The sequence below is a fragment of the Colias croceus genome, chromosome 20 (genome assembly GCF_905220415.1).
Source record: "Colias croceus chromosome 20, ilColCroc2.1".
Lineage (NCBI taxonomy): Eukaryota > Metazoa > Arthropoda > Insecta > Lepidoptera > Pieridae > Colias > Colias croceus.
The window spans coordinates 9,100,405-9,126,131 of NC_059556.1; the positions used below are offsets into that span (position 1 = coordinate 9,100,405).

The 25,727-nt window shown below is 31.0% G+C and overlaps 2 protein-coding genes across 2 annotated transcripts in view; both read left to right on the forward strand.

The window, feature by feature from the left end:
- Window positions 1–1,925, forward strand: part of LOC123700658 (protein unc-79 homolog) — a 57,439-nt gene extending 55,514 nt beyond the window's left edge. Inside the window, exons 55-56 of the mRNA XM_045647912.1 lie at window positions 310–432; window positions 1,193–1,925. Of these exons, the coding sequence (XP_045503868.1) occupies window positions 310–432; window positions 1,193–1,441 (372 nt within the window). The 3' untranslated portion in view covers window positions 1,442–1,925. The remainder of the gene's footprint in view (window positions 1–309; window positions 433–1,192) is intronic.
- A 16,090-nt stretch (window positions 1,926–18,015) lies between these two features.
- LOC123700910 (mucin-17) overlaps window positions 18,016–25,727 on the forward strand; it is a 41,175-nt gene continuing 33,463 nt past the window's right edge. The window contains exons 1-2 of the mRNA XM_045648283.1: window positions 18,016–18,064; window positions 18,444–18,514. The gene's annotated coding sequence lies outside the window, so the exon portion shown is untranslated. The remainder of the gene's footprint in view (window positions 18,065–18,443; window positions 18,515–25,727) is intronic.

A 25,727-nucleotide genomic window follows, 5' to 3' on the forward strand; every position in this document is an offset into this window, starting at 1 on the left:
CAGCGTCTGATCTTGTGATCTTATTGTTAAGATCCTGCCAGACCAAAAGCTTTTTCATTCCCAGTTCTTCTAACCTCGTTCCTCATTCGTTAACCACGTTAATCATATAAAAGACTAGTCTACTGTTTGTCTGACTATTGTTTGTCTTAGCGTCATGATATATATGTCCTCAATAAATGGGCTATCTAACATCAAAAGAATGTTTCAAATCGGACCAGTAGTTATTGAGATTAGCGCGTTCAAACAAACAAAATCTTCAGCTTTATAATATCGGTATAGATTAAACAGTAAAATATCCTTTTCCACTAGTTGGCTGAAACGGTAAACCTGCACTTCCTGAGTCTTCTGGAGTCGTTACTCGAATGTAACTCGACGCTGCTCAACAAACTTCTACCGCTGTGGACTCCATTGCTACAGTCGCCACTTTTTAATGTAAGATTTTATTAAGTGCAGTAGCATACAAAATGTTTTTGTTTGCGAGGATGGATGTTTCCTAACTGATCACATCTGAAAGGCCATCGTATACCAGTTTTCCAGTACATTAAATATCATCAATATATATATTGACGACGCGGTTGGCGCAGTGGTAAAGTAACTACTGAGCCGACGGTCCCGGGTTCGATCCCCGGTCAGGGCAAATATTTGTGTGATGAACTCAATTATTTGTTCTTGGGTCTGGGTGTTATTATCTATATATGCCACAACACAAGCCTTAATTGAGCTTACTGTGGGACTAGGTCGATTTGTGTAATAATGTCCTATAATATTTATTTATTTATTTATTTATTTATTTATATAACCATAAAAACTTGACCTCCCCAAAGCATTTAACTGCGTAGAACATTCCAATTCATCGTGAAGTCTCAATTATTATAGAATTAAAAATTTCTTGAGAAATACATAGCTTCTTACCTACAAAATGGAATACAATCCATTGTTATTTAATGGAGGTAGTTATTACAGCGCCTCGATTAAGATTGGTGTTCCACAGGGACCTATTTTAGGCACTTTTTTGTTCTTGATAAATGTCACTTTAATATGTAATGTTTCTTGTGTTTGTTTTTAGGCGAGCATAACAATTTTAGAAATAAAAGAATTTTTAACCAAATTGAAACATTATTTATTCATCATAACACTTAATTTCTAAATCTTGCATTAGTTTATTACTATAAAGTTATTTTAATTACCCCAGATGCCACGTCACGTAGCCCAGCGCCTTGACGCTTGCCGTGAGCTCCAACCGGACGTAGTACCGGTCCCCACTTCGGGGCCCACACAGGCCCCAGGAGCCCCGGGGGCCCCACACGTCCCGGGGGCCCCGCAGGCCCCACACTCACCTGGCGGAGAAACAGCAGCTAGCAAGGAACATAGGAGATTGTATAGGTTATTGTCGAAGATGGCACAGTTGGAGCAACAGCCGCATTCTTTTTATTTTATTTAAGTGATTTTTTGTTGTGTTTATTTCTAGGAAATTTTATAGGGGGTATAGATAGATTAAAAATTATATTAAATTTTGAATTAGCATTGGGAGTGACAAAGAAATTGAAATGAAGGAAAAATAAGCGAGCAGATAGGTCGCCTAAAATTAAATGATATAAGGATCCACGAATATGTATAAGGTGGCCTCAATTAGAAGTAAGAATTGTAGAAAATACTAAATAGGTATGAAGAGCGATGTTGAAATGATATAGGCACAAATAAAGTTTGAATTAATGTCGTTTTTTTGTGTGTTGAAGTTGATGTGTATTTATTGTCGTTATTATACAAACTTTATTTATATAGAAGAATTTGACAACAAAAATAAACATTAAATGTATTATTTAGAAATGGTTGGAATTATTGTGTTAAAAATCATTGAGGTAATAGACAACTAGCCTCACAGTCGTCTATTAAAAAAAGGCCGTAAAATAAGTGGAGTTGTATAAAAATACATTGAAATTAACACTCTATTTGGTGGCAATAACGCTTAAAGTCTATAGTATGGCTCATTAAAAAAAACTCTGCTTAATACACGCGGAGGCAGAGTTTTGCTTCAGACACATTTTGAATGTGATTGTACGTCTAGTTGTTTATCGTACGTCAATGTATGAAACAAAATATTTAACTTTCATATATACCTCTACGTCATATTTTATAATATAAATATTATTTAATTTAATGCCAAATATAGTGCCGAATTTGTAATTATCTATACTTAATACAGGTTTAAATTCTGTTATGTTATAGTTTTTAACTTACAATTATTTTAGTATTTTTGTCTTAACTTTGAACTGAATGTTTTATGTAGTACGTAGTATACATGTAGCCAATAATAAGTAAGGTAATTGCCAACTTATGAAATTATTGTTCATAGATATTATATTATGTTATACAGTATAAGTTTATAGATATTATTAATATTAAAGAACTATTGTTATTTTGTGAATTGGTGTTGTTTTTTAATAAATGATTGATGAAAATTTGTTTTTTATTGTTTCAATCCATTATCCATAATGTACCTATAACAATAGACTGTAGACCTTGTTAAAATTGTCGCATTCGAACTTTTCGAGTTCGAGTTATGACAAACTAGCGGTCCGCCCCGGCTTCGCCCGTGATACATATTTTGCAATAAAAGTTAGCCTATGTTCTTTCTCAGAGTCTAAAGGTTGTCTATGCCAAATTTCATCAAAATCGGTTGAGAGGTGTAAGCGGGAAAGCATAACAGACAGACAGACAGAGTTACTTTCGTATTTATAATATTAGTAGGGATTCTGATAAGTAGTAACCATGTAGAATAAATTAAAGAATTTAAGACATGCATAAATCATTAAGGCATTGTTAAATTAATTTTTTATTATTGTTCCGGCCCAATTTGTAACAACTAAGCTGGAAGTTAATCAAATTATATACCTAATACAGTAGTATGCTCATAGATAATACTGTATATATAAAGTATGCTTTCAAAGTTCGATGGGACAGGCCGTTACCATAGATATGTATAAGCTTCTTGGCCGTTACCAATATAGGGAAATATCCATTTTTTATCTCAGTGCTTTATAGCGAGCGTGATCACAATTTTTTTTTTTTTACATAGAGTATAGACTTACTAGTCTGTTATACAAGGCCGGTTGCAGAGCTTCACCGACCATCAGTGCGTACGTCAGTCGCGCTTGTCATATGTATGGAAATTCAAACCGTTCATAGCTAGACCGACCATACGCACGCGTATTTCCATAAATATGACAAGCGCGATGTACGCACTGATGGTCGGTGAAGCTCTGCAACCGGCCTAAAAGTAATAAATTATCTAAATTTCAAATTCATTTATTTTACACGCAAAGAACATTGATTACCTTGTACACTTTAACGCGTGTTTAGCCATACTCGCCTGTAATAAACCACCTTAGTTAATTATTCCGTGACCTATGACTGGCCGATATATTATTGTAACTATTCATTAGACAACTATGGGTCCGTCACAATAAAATTAATTACTGTAAATGCCGTTCCATCGAAAGTCGTGACGTATGATTTGTAATACCGATTATTTCATATCGCTAATGATTTGTTAATTTTTTGCTATTGAAAACTTTCTCCTAGACATCTATTGTGCCTTATGTAAGCCTATAGTCTCGTGATGTGACAAATATATGAAATATTGCATCTTCTTCCCTCGTCGAACGTAATTTTTATTTTCATGATCATAACGTTTGTTTTGTTTACAATGTTGTGTTAATTACCATCCTATTGGATCCTATTGGATCCTATTGGATCCTATTGGATCCGTATCCATGTCCATTCATTACATTCATGTCCGTACATACGGTTATCTATTTTAGACGGTTGACCTTAAAATATGTACCTAACATCATTTTGTGATATAAATATAAATTGTCATAACTAACTAGGCACGATCTAGTAAAATAAACAAAAAAGTAAAAACGGACGACCCAAAAAACATAGCAACTAAAAATGCAAACTTAAAATTATAACATAAATAACCTAATAGACGTTATCTACTACGAACTTAACCATTAAAACAACGTAACAGTAACTTAAAAAAACTATAAAAACAAAAAGCCATTAAGATGTCTTGAAGCAGTCTCAATTCAGCACGTAGCGCGGTAAATTGTCGATGCATTCATCTCATTATAGATCAGCATAATCCGAGATTGTATAACGAATTTTCCAATTACGAGCATTGTTGAGGCAAGGGGCTATTCACAATGTTGCGAGAGAAAATCTGTGCCTCCAGTGAATAAGGGAGTAAGACGAGTTATTCCCTTTGGTTTTTATTGCACCATTGGATTCAGCTCGTCAAAATACACAACATATCAAAAGGTCATATCTCTAGCTGCATCCTAACCCAGTTTTTCGAATGACCCAAACGGTATAAGTAGGGTGTGATAAACGGTATAAGTTACCTTATCCATCATTTTAGGCAATCGCAAAGGAACTATTCGTCTCGAGTCAAAATAACCCACGAACACAAAGACATATGTGTAGTTATACTTTTTGAATAAAGACTTAATTCATTTTGTTCCATCCGTGCTAACACTATTTTAGTATAAACGCAGTTGTGTCATTTTTCTAACATGAGCATAAAGGAACAACTCTTAGTGTCATTGGTTCAAGTGACGACATGAGACAGTTTTGCATTAATGCCGTGTTACTATTGGTCCATTTGAATACTGCACGAAAACAACGGACACTATTCCTTTTTGCTTAATAATATTTTTCAATCTTTTTTTATTTATCAGTTAACTTGGGATACTAGTAATATTTCTATGGAAATTAACAATTTTTTGCAATAGATATTAAAAATACAGTTTTAATTAACACATTATGTGCTAATATTATATTCCATGTTTATATAAATACAGAACGATAATTGAATCATCTAAAAAAAGCCAACAAAAATGTTAAACTTATATTTTCTTCTTATATTTGGGTAAGTTTTATAAAAAATAACTAGTTTTTAATCTTTTTTATTTATTTAATCTAACTACAATAATACTATAATTATAGACGCATAGAAAAAAAAATTATAATCAGTCTTGACAATTATGAATATTGTGTTCTCTCTCATATAGCGTTTTAGCCACTGTAATTTGCCTTTTTATAGGAAAAAAATCCGCAATATCGAAACTATTTTGGTCCTGCATTATCGTAAACATATTATGGATACTGGTACCATATATTTTGAAAAAATTTGGATATTGTCACGTAGAGTCTCTTCAAGTCGTATTTGCATCCAAGGCACCTTCAAATCTGTGCTTAATTTTTTCATAAAATCTTTGCGGCTCATTGTTTTTTCTTTATTTATCTATATTATTTTGATATTATAAGATATAGAAATTGTTAAAATTCCATATCATGCCGTAAAATATTGCCACTGACCACCTATAACTTTCCCTGTAAGGTAACTGAACATACCTACAGGAATATGGTTTTCGAGCTTCTCTTATCTATTAATAGTGCTTGTATCCTCAATGTATAACCACCATGACATATTCGGTTTTTCTCCAGACGACATCTTCAGCCACCCAATCCTCTTGCTTGGAGTCCAAATCCAGCGAAGGACAATAATCGTCATTTACTAAAATTGAAGGTTTTTCGTCCTAGTGTTAAAGTTTTCTGGATCCTATTTTATACTCAATATATAGTATATAATACTATATCATGTAAAACGTGACTTGGAAAAAAAATATTCAAATAAATCAACACAAAATAATTTTTTAAACAATCGTAAAAGTTACGAACAGCTCAATTATACGTCAAAATGACGTACAACATCCTCTTTACTACAAAATGGCGGAATTTACCGGGATGAGCCAACTATGTACTGCTAGGTCTCGACGGCTAATGAGTTGTTTCTGGATTTCGAAGCGATTCGATGGTAAATATAGAAAAGACAAAGTTATTTCGCCGCGGTGTACATTAAATTTACGTAGATTGGACTTCTAGGGTTAAATGCATAAACACCTAAATGTTGTTTTGTTTTTATTATATCTAATAACGATAAAAAATCCGTTGATTTTATTCGTTTTTCAAACTACGTGCATGGTTGTTCCACTAAAAGGCCTCAATTGAGTCATAAAGTACACAAATTTCAAGCATAATAAGTCGCATCATTTCTATAAAACCAAAACTGGCAATAATATAAGTCGTGTTATGCGACTATGAACATAGTGCATTAGGGCATAAGTCGTTATATTGCAAAGAGCAAAAAAAAAATTATGTGAATACATTGAGTTATTCCATGAAGTACTCGTTCATAAGGCCACAACTACAAAAAAACACGAAAAAAGTATATTTATGGGGTTGTTACAATATCTGTTCATATGTAAAAATAAAATCTAACATCATATCTTACCCATAAAAGCTTAAAAATTTGAAGTTATAAAGATTTAGTGTTGATATATAGTTTTTTGTCTCTCCTGAAAAGTGCTGTTTTTGAGTTATTCCCTTATTCACTGGAGGCACAGAAATATCACCAATGGTAGCTGGAGTAAACTCGGGGCATTTTAAGTGTTTTGCAATTGTAGTCTGCTACATATTTACCTATAGCGTTTATCAAACAGTTCAAAACTGCAAATAATAACAAACTTGAATAGTTTAAGATCTTTTACAGTTCTGATTAAAAATGTTACAGATATACCTAGTTGATTAACTCCGATTTAGGTACTAAACTAAAGTCTAAACCTCAGATACCTACTAAAGCATAGTCACGGGCTTGTCAGGAAGCGGGTGGGTCGCATAGGTTAAATATTAATTACATACGAATACATTTATGTGAGTAGTTATTGTAATATAACCTTTGCATAGTTATTTCATATTTTATTACACCTGCATATAACAAGTCCCGACACATAGATATATTGAAATGTGCGAAAATACAGCACGTGGTGAATAATCATAAAATAAACGTACCAACAGTAGCAATTAAAAAATAGATAAGCATTATAAAATTGGTACAACAATGAGCATTTACCCTAATATCGTAATTGAAGCAAAAAATGGCGCGCTTCCCGCAAAATGGCGGTTGCATCATAATGTCATAATGACAATGATTACTCGTACGCGATCCGTGTCAGTTGAGAATTCGGCGTCTAGTGATGGGCTCATTTATCGATATTACTGTTTGATTGAAATATGCACTTTTATTAGCCCAATATATTTACCAAATAATATTAAATACCTACCCGACATACACTGATTATATCATACATCTATCAAGGCTAGAACGAACTATTTTGATGGATTGACAAAAAATAACACTTCAACAGCTGACTTGTGCATTACGCATATGCGGTTTGCATATAGGTCGGTATAGGTAGAGTCATATAGGCATATGTCAAATGTATGTGTGTGTCGATAATTAAAATGAACATAACTAAGTTATTTCTCGCTTCACGTGAAATAGACAATGGAAATTAATATAGCTGCTATCAATAACGCGCAAGAGAGAATGCAAAATAAGTCAAGTTCAAAATTTTTAATAAACAATATAATATCATACAATACCGAATAGCAATAAACACAAAATGTTGTCATTTACTTATGAAATTGTTGAGTTTATAATTGTGTTTATAATTATTTAAATTAACATAAAAATAATTGCAATTTTCCAAGGCTTACGTCATAGCCCTTATGCGAACTGTGTATAATAACACCATTGTCCTTCAACCTCAGTGACCATTTCACCCAAGACACTAATATAAATCTTCTCATTACACCTGCTTGCAAAATATTTTAAGTACAAACTCTTAAGTATTATGATGCTGACATACATATTATAAACATATTTTAATTATAAGAATGTCACCAACTATTTATTTTGTAATAACTCTATTAACAGCGTACTTGAACGTTGCTAATAGTAATCGTCAAAACCTTAAGACATGAATAATTAGTGATTTTCTAAATGGATTGAATTACCTACACCATAATGATAAGAATCTAAATATTAGTTATCTTGTTTTTAACTATTTTTATCATCATCATCATCATCATCAGCCCATATACGTTCCCACTGCTGGGCCACGGGCCTCGCGTGTTTTTATCATGAAGGTCATATTTATTTGTATTGTTTATTGTGCCCTCTCGTCTTCACATTTTAGCTATTAAATTTAAAAAAGTAATATTTAAATATCGATCAACAACAACAATCAGGTACATCACTAGAAATTTCCCACAGGAGTATTCGCAAAATAATTATAACGTATTTTATATGAACGAAACAAGAACATTTCTCTCTTTGCTTATTTACACATCTAAACACGCGTGTAATAGATTTGTGCCGAGATAAGCATACGATGCTTATCCGCCGGGTTTGCTCGCATTGTCTGTATGGGAAGCTTCGTGTGTCATGGCATTTTGTCCTAGATTTTTGTTGGAAATATTTCGATGCTCAGACGAATCTAATATCGTTTCCTTATTCACAATTTTGGCTTCTGACCTAACCGTGTGACGGTTATAATGTAATTAAATAAATTAAGTTTTAAACGTTATTTTTTATTCAAAATAATTACGCTTGGTAAGGAGCTTATTTTACAGAGTATTATTATAGTATTTTATTTCGTGGGATTATCTTAGACTTAATTTTTATTTACTTAGTACTTAAGTACATGATATTTTAAGATGGAATTATTAGATTAGATTAACAGTAGACATATTAGAAGCTTACAAATTATTACCTATTTGACTGATTGAATAAACCATAAAAATAAATAGGCATTAAACAATAATAAATCGCTATTTAGCGATAAAGCCGCCGTTTGTTACAATGTATCCTAGGTTAAGTCTCAATTTGTAATTTATCTAGAGCAATAAAGTATAAATAAATAAATAATAAACAAACCTTTATATGTCAGGATTGGCTAAACTTCTGAGTATTTGAAGATAAGAATATATCATTAATTCAGTTTCATCTCAACATGATCATTTAGTTCGCAGTGGGCGAGAGCTGTTCCTAATGACTTGGTTCCTAGAATTCGAAGCTAAATTATAATCTTATTAGAATCCTCCAGAGGATGTCTTTATAATTTTGTTAATATACATTGACAAAAAGCAAGTTTATAAGTATATGGAGAAAAACGTACATATATAGTAGATAGGTACCTATACGTAGTAAGCTTGGAAAAAGCGCTTTTTCTGAATATTTATGTATTTTTGTTTGTAATTTTTCTTTAGCGTTAAAAAGTTCAAAAGTAGTAACATACCTACTCGTGTGACTACGGCAACAAACTAAATTTTCATTGGGTTTTTTTTATTAGTTTGTAATCGTTACTTAAGTCAGACAGACATTCAGAATCAGAATTAAATTGGTTAATTTTATTTGCGTTTATGTCCGGTGATGTTGGCAATTTGTCTGGCATAATATCGACACAGATCATATTATAATACTAGATAGGTATAAAATATATGTATAAGTAAAATGAACTCATATTATTGTGAGATTAATTTCGTATGAAGTCTTTGTTACGCAAAAAGAATACGTCATTTCCATGTATAAATTAATGATTCTCTTTTCCTTATTTAATATAAAATATTTGTTTTTAAGTAGGTTATAATAAAATAATAAAACCTATTCAAATGTACCGACAAAAATGACCAAACACTAATTCAATTCAACTAATTGGCCCGAATTGTTCACCTGAGAAAATACCTCAAAACTATTTATGAATAACGTTTTCACAATATTTGGAATCCGCCCCATTTTCACAAGTATTTCGTAAGGAACTTTCTTGCTTGCATCACACCTACGCAAAGCTTAGGATCCGCGATCGAACGATAGGGCTTACGTGGTCCCATATACCTAACTAAATCTCACAAATTAGAACTTTCGTTTCCAAATTCGTTACCGGATATGTTCTGTGCACCAATCACACGTTCTATCTTTGAGGAAGCCTTGTTATGACCTAACTGAATGATGTATAATTTAGTTTATTTGCGAAAACTGAATTGTAACAGTGATGGCAGTTATAGCGCACTTGCTGTAAAAGTATGAATTGCAGAACTTACGAACATTAGAGGTTTTGTCAATAAGCTAAAATATATTATTGAAGAAAAACAATTAATAGCATACAAGATTTTGCAGAGAAATAAATATCTTTTAAGTGTAAGAAATAAGGAATTAGAACTTATCTCTACAAATTCAACTAAACATCTGGAAGAAGCGAAGTTGAATTTTTATTATGTTTTTGAAACTATATTGTGAAATTCAGTGTTTTTATTTTATAAACTCTGAAATTAAAATACCTAATTTGTAGGTTAATACCTAAGTGTACGAAGAAAATAACAGAATCACGATTTTGAATATTAGGTACCAATCTGCGGTTTGAAAATACTGACCTTAGTGGTTTACAGTCTAATAAAAATGTTATACTTATTTATTTTAAATTAAAATAAGAATTTACCATGATTCTTTATATAATAATATATATCTATATTGTAGTGCATGGTAGAGCGTCTGGGATCATCTATTGTAGTAGGTATACACAGTAAAGAATTATCTTGTGCATAGGATGCTGTAGGTATTTCATTGTCTAAACACATTATTAAATCTATATCTATAATTTTAAATCTATATTTTAAACAATTTTATTTTATATTTTATGAAAATTTTTTGGAACTTTAGCAGAATATATTTTTATATAAAGAACAACGAACTAGGTAAACAGTCTTTCTGAAACATCGTCTAATAATATTGTTCACTGAAATTTCTCGGAGCTTTATTATAGTCATGACATAACTGTGGTTTTTGATTATAGGATTGTACATTTTGTAAGAAAACCTTCGTCAGATAAACAAAGGCACATCAAAGGTTTGTTTTGTAAAGTTATCGAGGAATAAGTAATAATTTATCAAATACAGTTATTTTTAAAGTGATGGCTTTCTCTTCCTTGAACAAACAGATACTTATGAATATTACTGAAAAAATTGTTATTGTTTCATAATAACTATTCAATTATTGAATACCAAAAATAATTCTATTTATATATCTATATCAAAATCTGTTATTTATATTATATTATATTGTTATTTTTATTATCTTTTTAGAACTGTAAGAATGTTTTTTTTTTGGTTGGTATTTGTATTTACATGTATAGTGAGCCTCGGAAATAAAAACATAGGGGCAGACTGAAAATCAGCGCTGCTCAGGCGTTAAAGCCCGACAGCACGGCTGAGTCTGACCCGATTGCCATGTAACTACTTAGTGTATGTTTTTTTTAGTAATATAAGTAGTTGTTAAGTGTGTAAATGTGGCAATAAATATTTTTTTCTTTCTTCTTTCTTTCTTTCTCTAGCAGACACAAAGCCGTATATTATTTTTTTCTAGTTCGTATGATCGTAGGTGATTAAAAATAGAGAATCGTTCATATTTTACATGAATAAGACTAAACAGCTAACGTAGGGACATTATTAAACACCTCCAAGAGATAAAGCACAATATTTTAGCAGCTATGCATTATGACGAAAAACGTTCCAAGTAGAAATCAAATTAAAAAAGGTTTGAATTTATTTGAAATTGAATGTCTCTGACCTCTGCAGCTTTTGTAAACATCCTTACATACTTTTCTATTTCATTCAGTCCTTGACGCAAACACAATAAAACGAATGACATCCATGTGCAATATTAGTGTTAGTTATTTAAAAATTCTTATAGCAAATTGGATTAGGAAACTTCAAGATGTGCGTGTCGAATGCAGACAGCTCATTGGAGCCATGTGACCTCCGTAAGGTGGTCATTATTCGACAATTGTATCGAAACACAATGTATGCAATTCGCTTAATTGATAATCACTATACTGTCATTCCATTATCTATTTACGAAATTGTTATTAATTTACGCTGTGACTTATGTACGCAATTGTTTTTAGAATTTATATTTTAATTCAAAGAAATATCGATATTGAGACATACCTATACCCGGCGCGGCCTAAGATGATCCCTATGACACTGACAGTTATTCTCAAGAGACAAACTTGTAATGGCGTCACCATTAAATTAGAAACGTATTGGAGGCGTCTAAAAATGGCATTTATTATTTTTTACGTAGCTTTATGCTATTACAATGATATTCCGTTGGAATTATAACAATTCTTATCATTTACGAGAAATTATATCAATCTGACTTTACGTTTACGTCCTTCAAAACTTACATCGTTGGCATTTATCGACTAGTGCGGAAAGTATCGATAAACAAATTTCGATAAAGGAAACGAGTTCACATTTTTTCCATGCTTAAGCTTTAGTTCATTCACTATTGAATGGAACAGAAGATCGCAGCATAATTAATTAATTAATTACCGTTCGCGTTAATTTACTTACCTATGATAATATAAGTTTTTTAGAAAAATGAAATGGGGGATTCCATTTTCATTATAAAATAATATACACTGTGTTAAACGGGTTAAAAATTACAAGAAAAAGATAAGGTGCATTTTTATGTTTTGGAAAACTTTCGTTTTACTTACCGTTTCGTTTACATAATAGACATTAAAAATTCATTTTATAATATTTGTAAAAACATGTTTACCGACGTGGCTGAATGCAAACCACGCCTTTGCCTATAAAATAGTAAAGTATCGACACGATCCATCATACGAGCAATCACTAAGACGAACTGTCATAGGGATCATCTTAGGCCGCGCCGGGTATACACTTACTGACTCGTTCAACATAATTTAGTTTCAAAAAGAATATTGATACATATAGATACATTATGTACAGACTGCCTTGATTAGGCTGCACAAACTCCTAAAACAAAAATTTAGCTCGTAGGAAACCAACAAAAATTTTTCAGTATTATTATTGTAGATTCAATAAATACAACGCCTACATAGTTCAGTTATAATGTTATTAAGAAACCTTATTTGTTACCTAGCCTTATAAATAATAAAATATCTTTTATATACTTTATTTTAATAAATAAATTATCTATTCATACTTATATTGCGTTCAACCATTACTTGGTTCAATGCAGAGATCATTTCCAAAATAGCTCCTACTAATTCCTAATTTATTCACAATTACTTACTCAGCATTTAAACATGTGTTGCCCAAACACACGTTACACGTACTTTGATTATTTACTTTCTTCGGTCCCATTGTTAACTGAAACCTATAAACCTCCTATCTCGACATACAAATAGGCTAAGAGTCGATGAACAATATATTTACCTTGATATAATTTATAAGGGAATTCTTTAGACTTAAACGTCTTTTTTTTTTTTTATATAGTGGAGAATGCATTTAGGCATACCCAGGGCACTCGGGGAAAGAGCCCTGGGTTATGTCGGACTCACCCTGCTGAGTGCAGGGACCTACCGACTAAACTCCACTGTGTTCCGCCGTGCCGCTTTATAGACGGGGCCGCGGGTATTCGGTAGAACCGCGTCCGCAGACCCGTCAGCGGCAGCCTATCTCCAGGCCCAACGCGAATGTGGCGGGAGGCCGCCAGGTCTACCTTCCTGGGGGGGCGGCGTGAGTGGAACACTTCTCACGCCGCCAGACTTATCCGTCTTATCTTATAAAGTTTCATCACACATAAAACGAGGAACATTTGGTTATCTTGACTACTTTGCCAACTATCTTCTTAGTTGTAATATTTAAAAAAAATATTACCCTGATTATAGACGCTTTTCACTTGTATCATAGAGAATTAAAATTAAAATTAACATGATTTGTTTAAATAATTATCTTTATTTATATATAACTATATATTAATATAAATTATTTTGATTTTATTTTATTGTATTTATTTACTTATTACTTATACATATATATATTTATACTTATATATTTATTTCTTAGTGTTAAATTAAGTGTATTGTTGTATTGTTAGCATGTAGCTATACTTAACTGAGGAAGAGGGAACTTCCCTACTACAGGTTTATATAACTTAAAAGGGAAGTTCCAAATGCTTGTAACCACACCGCCATGTTAACAAATAAATAAATTGTTTAAATTGTTTAATCATTTGTATGTTTGTGTTTGTCTTAAAAATATGTGTAAACACTACACAATTATTGGTACAATACTTATTCGCCTATATCAGGTTATTTAATTAGACAAGGGTAGGAGATTAATGCCTATATGATTTCAAATTTAATTTATTGTTCAAAAATATAACTATAATATATTTATTGTTAATAACTATACCCTTGCCTATGCACCAAATGAAATATTAGATATTAAAATAACTTGTACATCATACATTGCGTAACATACAATTATCATAATCAAACAGTTAAGCAGCTCTTAGATTACACATTAGCATGTAAAAGGGGTGACAGACGTACGAGTAAGTACGCGAACTTGTGGCTCGACGACCTTTTTCGCTCGTGTGTCACCCCAAGTACGCGTACTTAAAAACCGTCGAGTAAGTTCGTTGACGATCCAACATGTTTGAAATTTTACTCGAAGCCCGCCTTGGCTCGCACGTCTGTCACCGCCGCGAGCCGAGTAAGTACGCGAACTTTAAAACCGCGACTTTAAAGTTCGTACGTCTATCAGCCCTTTAACACTGAAACACGGTAACATCCGGCCTTTATCCTGAACAAACTGGGTCGACGATGTGAGAATATTCAATATACATAAATCAGTTTTTTTCCTAAAACTTATGTAAATTTTCTAAATTTAGTATATACGTAGGTATAAACCTACTAAACAGATTTTGAAAATTCTTTCGCTAATAGAAGGCTCTAGTCTAAGATCCAAATTAGGGAAAACCTTAACCCGACGTATTATTATCGAATATAATTTAAGAACAAATACGTCTAAGATAACTTAAATCAATAAGTGCAATCAAAAATAGGAGTACGGACAAAATACAAAATACTTGTGTAGAATTTAGCCATTATTTTTAGTATTCTACAAACCAATAAAGAAATATCATTTAATATTAGATCAGCCCAGCAGCTATATAATATAATCAACAACAACAATACGAAAAATCGTTCCCAATAGTTACTCTACAATTAAGCTTATTAAATTAATAGACAATAATAAGCTTTTCATGACCATAGTTTAAAAGACGCTATTAAATGTATAAATCTATTAAATACGATTTCAAAATAGAAATAAAGTTTATTCAGCTATTAACAATAGAGGTCACTCCGACGGCTTTCAATGATATGAATGCTTGCATTTGCACTCACTTAACGTGTTACAGGTGAATCTCAAAATCTGTCAATAAGTAAATTTTCTAGTATGATTTATTTTGTTCATAGAATTACGTGTAAATACGACGAAAACATACAATATTTTTTTAACGATCATGTACAAATTATTGATTTATTTCAGTTCATTTTAATAGAGATAGGAATGCAGTTATGACTAAAAAGCTTCTTTTAGTTGTTTTTTCTTACATTTGATAAATGGTTACCTATTTAAAGATATTATTAACAATATAATAAAGTTTTATATTAACAGGCATCGGCATCAATTCTTATCAGCATACCAAACACACATCACTGAGATCTTACGGTGCATTTACACCAAACGAGCGAATGCTCATTCTAGCCCCACTATGTCAAATTATTTTAGTGTAAACGGGCGTAGAGCATTCTTTTGTTGTTCTTAGTGCGTTCGTAAAGATTCTATGCAAAGTTCTAATACTGAACAACAATGAATACGAGTTTTCATTTAACACTAAAAAGATCACGAAATAATGCTCTTGCTCTTGATCTAGCTCTATGTGCGTTTCATGTTAATGCACCGTTAGAAGAAGAAATGTAGGTACCAATCATAAAATGTATGTGTGAAAATTATTATAAATCTTAACTCAAAAACAAACGTTGGTTATACATCAAAACATAATATTATGTATATTCAATTGGATAATATTCTACCCAAGGTTAAAAATATTGCACTAATAATAATTTAAATTATATCATGCATCATCACGCATTATTTTGAGTGTCACGAGTAGTTTTATTTCCATAACTAATATAATAGGATATTTCAAAACCATCTGTGAGAATCAAAAGGTGAATTTGATTATGATTATTATTTTAAAAAACAAGGGTTAGGGTTGTCACCCATTTTATCTTTACCACCAACAACAGTAAGAATATTTAAAATTTCTTTATAGAAATATTTACTGTGATCTAGAACAATAGTGTCAATAGATGATCAATTGACAAGAGAATTATCTTGTCACAATGTTAGAATACAATACTCCTCCGAAACGGCTGCACCGATTCTCATGAAATTTTATGTGCATATCGGGTAGGTCAGAGAATCTGCCAACATCTATTTTTCATACCCCTAAGTGATTCATATGACGGGAAAGCTAGTAGTAGTTTAAAATTTAATATATTAAATGAAGTCAATAGTATCTACATTTGGGTAGCGAAAAATGTAGAGGCGAATTATTATTCCCTTTAGCTGCAACATATTATAAATAAATAAATGTAGGAAATATTGTAATACATAATTTACAAAGGAATCAATCATAGTACGGCTTTTATACAAAATGGCGGTACATTAGGGCTATTCTAAATGTGAGAATCATCTTGTAGCGTTTTGTAATACTGTCCTCATAATGATTTAGTTTAGTCGATATCTATTGGCTTTTTCCTCATAGCATAGTTTCTTAATATTTTATGCGCTTGAAAGTTAAAATATGTTTAAAATAACATAAATTTATTCAAGAAGTCTATAAACATAATTAAATTGACACAAACTCCTAATATAGAGTTGTTATTTAGTCAATTACTACATAATACAATGCAAAAATTAACCTAACATATATATATATTATATATATGTACTATGAAAACACAATTTATATTAATAAATATGTAAAATTAGTGGAGATCGCCCCAACACTGTCTGGTTCACGCAATATTATTCACAGACCATCGACGCTAAACGCGCAGCAGACTTCGTAAAACAAGCACTACTTAATTACAAATTAGATAACGCTAACAATAAACAACTTAAACCATATTTCATTTAATTAAGTTATAATCATCATATCAAAAAATATAAACGCCATAAAAAATTGACAGCAATTAAATTTTTAAACGCACCAAAAAACATGTACCTTTGGAAGTTTTATCATTATCAGATTACATTATATAAATTGTCGTTATTATGACTTATCGCTGTGAACCATTGTATGTTTGTATGTCGGCAAGGCTGGAACAAAGGTTAAAGTGGTTATTGTTGTACCAAGATTAGACATTTTTTTCAAATCCATTCAATAGAATTTGTATTTAGTCGTGTTTTAATTGTAATTGTTTTGTTAGACCTATATGTACTGTATTGATAACGGTAAGACTAACATCTAGACTCTAGAGTTTTATTAATAAAAGCACAGCACTCGACGATACGCAAAGCGCGCACATACGTTTGTTTGAACGCGCTAATCTCGGGTACTACTGGTCCGATTTGCAAAATTTTATCGGTGTCAGATAGCCCGTTTATCGAGGACGAATATATGCTATATATAATCTATTGCTAAGACCAACAGAAGCGGAGCACTGCGGGTAGCACAGCTAGTTTAAAATATTAGTACATTACAGATTTATAGCAGACACTACCCTTTTTCTGATGTTGTTGATCAAAAGATATGTATCTATAACAAAACACAGGCAACCTGGGAAGAGGGACTATGATATTATCTTAAAACAGTATCAATTTCAATGTGAGAAAGTAATGGCGCTAGACGACCTTAGCTCTATGTTTTATTCACATTGGTATTAAATATGCATATAGGTACGTATGCAAATCCGCAGATCTTTCATAAAAACGCAACACACACAGTTCCTTTCGCATTAATAACATTAGTATAATGACCACAGTTACAATTATCGCAATGGCCATACATCCAGACCATCTACAATGATTGGGCACCACAAAGATCATTGCTAATCGTATTATCACCTAGTTACGTTCATTAAAATAGTTCAAATTATGAACTGTTGTGCAACAGAATAATGGAAAATATCGAGCCTTGACACAGCACCCTTACTTTCATTCCCCACTCGATGTGCGCCGGCGCAGCCCGTGCTCATCCACAACTCACTCGGTCGTCTTCACTCGCGGTGCCTAACGTCCGCGAAAGGTGTGCTTTCAACCTGTTTTTTTTTAAATATATTATTTCACTATCACCTACCTATAGTTGAAGATCTGTTGAACATAAAATTGGTTGCGTTTTCCCAAAATATAGAGCGTTTTTCGCAATTTTATAAATGCAAATTTTTGGGAGTCGTAAAATGTTAATTGGACGCACAAATCATTTTAATTAGCATTAAAATTAATAAAATACAGCAAATAAAGTGTGACAAAGATTTTATATATGGGCGAAACAATTTTTAATTACGTATTGTTTGCGTAAGAGCGTTTCCCACACTGCGACAATATAATTTTTTTGAAACAACGTTACGGACTAGGAACTGATAGGCATTAAGATAGGTTATGTCATCTGTCTTATATTTTTCCAGGTTTTAAACAGTTTGAAAGTACGCGTTAGTGTTTGTGCAGTGATTTGTGTGTGTTTGGAAGATTGTATTGGGTAAGTGTTACATTTATTAACTTTATTTAAGAGTAATTGGTTGTTTAGTTAAAATTACTGTTTGAACTTTTATGTGATGCATTAATATTCATTAATGTTTGTAATAATTCATAAATGTGTGTATCCTTTACATTTATTATCAATTATAATTTTGTAAAATATTTTACGATAACTTTGATAACATACAAAATTTAAATTAAATGAGAGAATTTAAATAAACAAATTAAGAAATCAAGAGTATTTGAACCGAGTAATTTATACGCAATAAATTATATTATTATGTACAATTATGAGATATAATTAATGTATCTATATTTCATTATCACTCTCAAATTAAGATCGTGTAAATCACACGTAATATATCGTCTGGCACGCGAAGGCTCGTTGAACTCTTTTCTACGAGCGAAGAATTCTGCATGTTTTATTGCCTATATTACATGATTTCCTTACTATCGCTGCTTACTATTCCTTTTACATCGAACTTTTACACTTTGTATTAGCATTATTATATAATAGCAACCTTTGACTTTTAGATTCTATTCTCAGAATTTATTGCAAAATCTATCGTAAGTCTAAATTTGCAAATTTCTAATATTTTGTAAAAAGCTTAAAATTATTCAAGAGGTTAATTATAGCTTTAGCGTTGCTCAGCTTTCCTAAATTTTGTAACTTAGGATATTAACTGTACCTAATAAGTATATTTATACTATAGAGACTCAAGACAAACTCAATTATAAAAACATGCAAACATTATCCACCAAAATTACCTTAACACAGTTACATCTCTGTGATATTTAAGAGTGAATTAGGGACATCGCAAGCTGCGGCACCTCTCAAGGCCGGCGTCCATTCTCATACCGTTTCACAAGAGATTCCCATGTGATATTGTTTTTATTCACACAATATTGCTAATTGTAATTTGGGCGAAGACAAACATATAATGAATTAGGTCAAGATTCGTATGGACAAGTGTTATTTTACGTGTTCTAGGTTACCTTGTTGATATGCTTTTAAAGCTGGTTTAATCAATATATAAATTTAGTACAATATGTTCATTATTTAAGTAATAAAAATAACTGAATAATTTATAAGGAAATCTTCAATTAATGAAAGAAGTATTACTACTATTCTGGTAAGAAACTTACTATTTCTGGTAAGAAATCAAAAACTTTTGGTAGTTACTCTAGAGGTATATAGAGTTAAAGTATTTTATTAAAAATAACCCCGGAAAATTCACACTGCTATTAATAAAAAATAGTGTGACGTATTTCAGGAAATTATCAATTAAAATAGCATACTTATCAATCTCGAGCTTTTCTAAGCCACTCAATATAAAAATCAGGAAGCTAGAGCTCAATCGATCATCTTATAGTCTCTCAGTATTTTTATTTTCTTAACGTTAAAAAACTAGATCATTAGGTCGCATTTATCTACATTAAATCTAACCTAATCCTCTTACGTTATTGCAACGCTCAAGCTTTTTCTGACGTTGGATGTTTTTACTCATATCTCATAATCTCATGAGATAATGAAGATTGTGTGTGTCACATAACTGTGTTAATGTTGCACTAATTACAAGCTATTATCGATGCGATGTACTTGTACTGATTTGTGTTGATTTATCTCATAGAGTTGTAGAGTACATATTTTTTATGGAAAAGTTATTTTAATTGAAAAGAAAAACATACTGGATAAAAGGTGTTAGAATCTCACATTCATAGGAAAATTTATTTATTTTTTATTAAATTTAAGAGAGATAAAAAGAAAATACTATACTTAAGTAAAAAAATGACATGTTTTAAGATAAAATTGTTTAATAACAATTAACTTATTAAAATAATATTCATGTAGGTACGAGATAGCATAGCGAATCTATGCATAATTTATTACCTAATTTTTACAGCGTTATAAAAATGAAATAAAAATTCAATAATTATTGAAATAGCCACACTTCGATCATCATTTTGAAATAGTTATCTAATAAATATAAAATTAAAAATATAATTTTATAATTTAATGTTAGCTTAGCATCTAGATAGAATTATGACTAAGATTGTATAATCTACTTCTATGTATTTATTTCACACTAATACGTAAATTAATAAATAAATTATGTAAAGATGTTTTCTAATAAGGTGTGATGCAGTCGCAGATCGGTAAAGTATGAGGAAACCTATCTTATTTTATAAATATCATTCTATGGCCTAGTATATAAGGAAGACTAAGTTTTTATAACTTCTAGTTTTATTTATAGGTAGAGCTAGAGAACTAGTACAATTTTTTCCTATAGAAGTAAGGGCTTGGGAGCATAAAGCAAATTCTCATATCTCGGGTCGATAAAAATAGATAATAACTTATTTATAATTATTTTAATAGCTAATGAACCAATTTAAAAGTTTTATAAGCAGTAGAAAATAAAGAATTCAAGGTGGAGGACAAAATAAAATTTGAGAAAATATCATATAAGTAAAGTGTGTAAAATATTATTTTTGTATTATGCAATATTATTCAATTCCCCATATTTTATGTTTTAATGACATCCGTTAAGTTCTCTAAAAGGCAATCCACACATGTAATAATTACGTAATGTATGTAATTATTTTCCTTCCTGCTGTAAACCGGGAATGCACGGTCGAAACTGACCCAGACCCTAAAGGTGAGTTCTCACCAACATATTCAAAATGTTTATGGAGACTATGCTTTATTTTATGTTATTAGAGTTCTGGCATAATAAGCTTAATCATTTCAAACTTTGACGATGAAGAACTTTATATGCACTACCTGCATTAAAATAATACTCAATTTTTACTCTAAAATGACACGAAAACTTGAGAAGTCCTTATTATTAATAGATATAATATTTTAATTCAAAGATAATAAGAAGATATGTACAAACCTAACCGAATTTAATTAATAATATTTGCACAACATCAAACAAACTCCCTAGAATGTCATATTAAACATTTCTTTGACTATCACAACGAGTATAGTATGAAAGCTAATAAGAAAATATATTGAAGAAAAGAGTGAGCAGAATGTTTAAGGATTTATATTATCTGTATCTACAAACATCTGTATTGTCTGTATCTACAAACATTCTGCAAATAAAGCAATTTGAATTTGAATTTGAACCTTCTAGGGAAGCGTTCCATCTTAGACCACATCTCAGCTTACCAATTTACCATCAGGCGAGATCGTGGTCAAGCGCTTCCCTATCATTCAATAAAAAAATCTAAGCCCCTAAAATAACTTTTAAAAATCATAATTTATAAAGGCAAGTCCACGGCAAGTCAATCTAAATAAAATCTCGATATCTCAATGTGACAAAAACAACAATATTATCGACCAAAACGCATGATACAGGAAGAAATTTCTCGTTAACCAAAATATGTTTTTGTTTTAAATTGTTCACTTTCAAGTTTATTGTACAAACCGGTGTAACGTCCTTGATACCAAGTTAATGAAATTGAAAACAATTTATACTTTTTAAATAACTTAACTTGAAAGATATTCAACAACATAATAACAATAATACTAAAAAACTACAAGGATAAGGAAAAGGAATTCGATATTACAGCACATCATTAATTACTATTTTTATAAAACGATTTTATCTTTATTCAATGTACGAAACATAATTAAAGATATCTTTTTTTTATTTTTCTTTATCTAAACAGAAAAATGAGGAAAATATAATTGTTCTTATTTCTAACCCATAAATCCATACTAATATTATAAATGCGAAAGTAACTCTGTCTGTCTGTCTGTTACTCAATCACGCCTAAACTACTGAACCAATTTTCATGAAATTTGATATGGAGATAATTTGATACCCGTGAAAGGACATAGACTACTTTTATAACGGTAAAATGCACTCCCGGAAATCCCACGGGATTGGGAACTATGCGGGTTTTTCTTTGACTGCGCGGGCGAAGCCGCGGGCGGAAACCTAGTTATAAATAATTTGATACAGCCTACATTCCAGAGATCATTATTTGAAAAAGCCTACTGTAATCGCTCTCAAACAAAAGTATTCTTTTACTAAGCCTACACAATTTAAATACATTAAGAAAATTGTCTTGCAAAATACAAAGATGTGACCATTGAATATTCACCAGAGCGAGGTGTTAATTCTAGTCATTATGAATAAATATCGGCTAATACATGTGATTGGCACCGAACCGTAACAATATATTGAATGGGATTAGCTTCTGTCCGTCCGTTGCTTCATATGTGATTCGGATGTGGTACAAGTTATGAGCGAATGAGCTTTGAATAAGAGTAGTGAATATTTATTGGCCCCAAGATGTTGCTTGCGGGAGTTGAAAATAAAATAAAATGTTTAATGTTAATTTAATAAATGTAGAGTTAAAATATTATAAAAGATTTCTGTATCTTTAATTTCTTTTTTTTTTATAAACTATACATTATTCAAATTTTACTTTTTTTCAATATTATTGCGGTCACTGTGCTAGTAAAGATAAATCAGTAACGTCACTCTTAAATCCATAATAAACTGCTAAATTGATTTTATTCCTATAAAAAATATATCTTCGAACATAGAGGCACAATAGTAAAATTATGTAAATTAAATAGTTTCATTAAATCCATTCATCAATAAATCGCAACCTCTTATAACTTAAATACATTATTATATATTTTGCAACACAGTTACAGTGGGCATTATTCATCGACCTTTAGGGAAATTGGCCATCTGGCCATAATCATTAGTCTTTGTACGTCATCTCACTTATTTGGCTTAGATTAGATGTTAGTCAAGTTGCAATAAGCACTACTAAGTTATTTACATATTGTGGTAATGTCGATATGTATTGAATTCATGTTTAGTACTTTATAGTCAATGTTTTGAATTTAAAATTTGTTGCAAAGTTTGTAGAAATGTCATTTTTATTCATTTGTAAATATTTACTACTATTATTTTATTTATTTATTTATTACTAGCTTTCGGCCCGCGGCTTCGTCCACGTTTTCAAAGAAAAACCCGCATAGTTCCCGTTCTTGTGGGATTTCCGAGATAAAATAATTTATCCTACGTGTTAATTCAAGTTACCCTCTAGGCTCTATATGTGCGCTAAATTTCATTATAATTGGTTGAGTAGTATTTGCGTGAAAGAGTAACAAACATTCATACATACACATACATCCATCCTCACAAACTTTCGCATTTATAAAATTATAATATAAGTAGGATAGGTTGAAATTAGTACTTGAATACTGTTACTACTACTGAACACTACTAGCTTGTCTGCATGCTATATAATCATTAATTTAAATTATTCAAGAATCCTGAATCATATCCTTAGCTTTTATAACCTACGTAGTAATCTCATTTTATGTCTTTTGCAATACATTTAAACACAATTATGTACTTATAGGTATGTAGTGTAGAGTATGATGGCATATTATGTGTTCTTTAGAGTTTGAATTTTTAAATTGAATAAATAGTTAGATTTAAGTAATTTTTACGCATTCTAATTTCAAATTAAATATACGAATCTACACAGATTATAGCAAAAACAGTACGGTTTGCAAACAAAATGTTTGTGTCAAAACATCATTAAGCTTATTTCGAACTAATGGCGAAATAAAATTATGAAGTTTGTATATTAATGCGATGTTTCTGTAGCGAATTATACGACAACTACTGATTGCAACTTAATTGAGGTGTACGGTGTGCAAAAAAGTTCAAATTGAATATTTATGTTTACGAAATGTTTAATAGATTTAGACCGTGAGAAGTGAAATGATGAAGATGAGCACTAATATAATAAAAATGCATCCAAAAATACTTAATTTGTGAAATATGAAATTGATTTCTATTTTTGTTTCTCTGTTTACAACACGTCATGTAAAGATGAGAACATCTTCATTAAAAACATATTTTTTGTTCCTTTTTACGATATTTTCCAAGATTTTTCTTGCTCTAGTTACACCTACATCCATGATATAACTCGATCTTTCAAAATCTCCGAAAAACTACATAATATTTCATATCGCAATTAGCCATTACAGTTTCCATACATCGTAATACACTCGCATAACTCATTACAACAATAATGTTTCAATCGTTTAAGTTTCCGTATCTGTAAGATTACGAATTACCATACGGACGTCGTTCGCCACGCACCGTCTCGTCTTGCGACACTCTCAGGAAATTTCTTATCACTGCTATTGCCAAATGTTATTTAAATACAAATGCATTTCAGTTCACTTTATCTTTAATTTAACAGATTAATAAAACTTCCTCGGAAACCACTCTGTAGCCTAGTAGGTATATTTAAAAAAACCCGCATCAAAATCCGTTGCGTAGGTCGAAATATCTAAGCAGTGTAGGGACAGATAGCTCGAAGTCATTCTGTTTTATATTGTACTAGCTCCGCTCCTGTTGGTCCTAGCGTGATGATATAAAACCTAGCCTAGCCTTCCTCGATTAATGGGCTAACTAACACCGAAAGAATTTTTCAAATCGGACCAGTAGTTTCTGTAGATTAGCGTGTTCAAATAAACAAACAAACTCTTCAGCTTTATAAGTACCCATGGATAAAGTGATAAAGTCGATGACCGCTCGCACGCATCAATATTATTTAAAAATACGATAATAGTTGACCTCGTTATAAACTCTATGTCACTTGGTTTTCAATTTTTATTTTTCCAATTTTAGTATAAGTATATGTATCTTAAAAATAATAAAAAATTCATGTAGCGATCCAAAAAAGACAATTTAAATTTTTTTTCTCATCGAATAAATTGTATTTACCACACAATTAAAATAAATTTATACATCCTTATTCTTTAAAAGACCTCCGTTGTACAAACTATGTCAAGTTTACCAACCTCAGAAAAAGCAATATATGTAATAACTTTTTTTCACGTTATCGTCAAAAATCCTTAAAGTTATAATGTATATCTTAAATACAATAACAATTTTATTTTGGCAAAATACATACTATGTAAGATAAAAACATGTTTCATCATATTATACCACACAAGTTACTGCTTCCTTTTATAGACTCTACATTATAATATTTATAAGGAAATAAATAAGTTGCGAAACATATACATTTATAAGTGTTTATGTATTAGTGATTATGAAACCATTACTTTAAAATATCTAGTAATAAATAAAACCCCTAAAAATCCAAGATAGAGAAGAAAACAAAATAAAATAAAAAAGACAGCTCCATCAAAATCA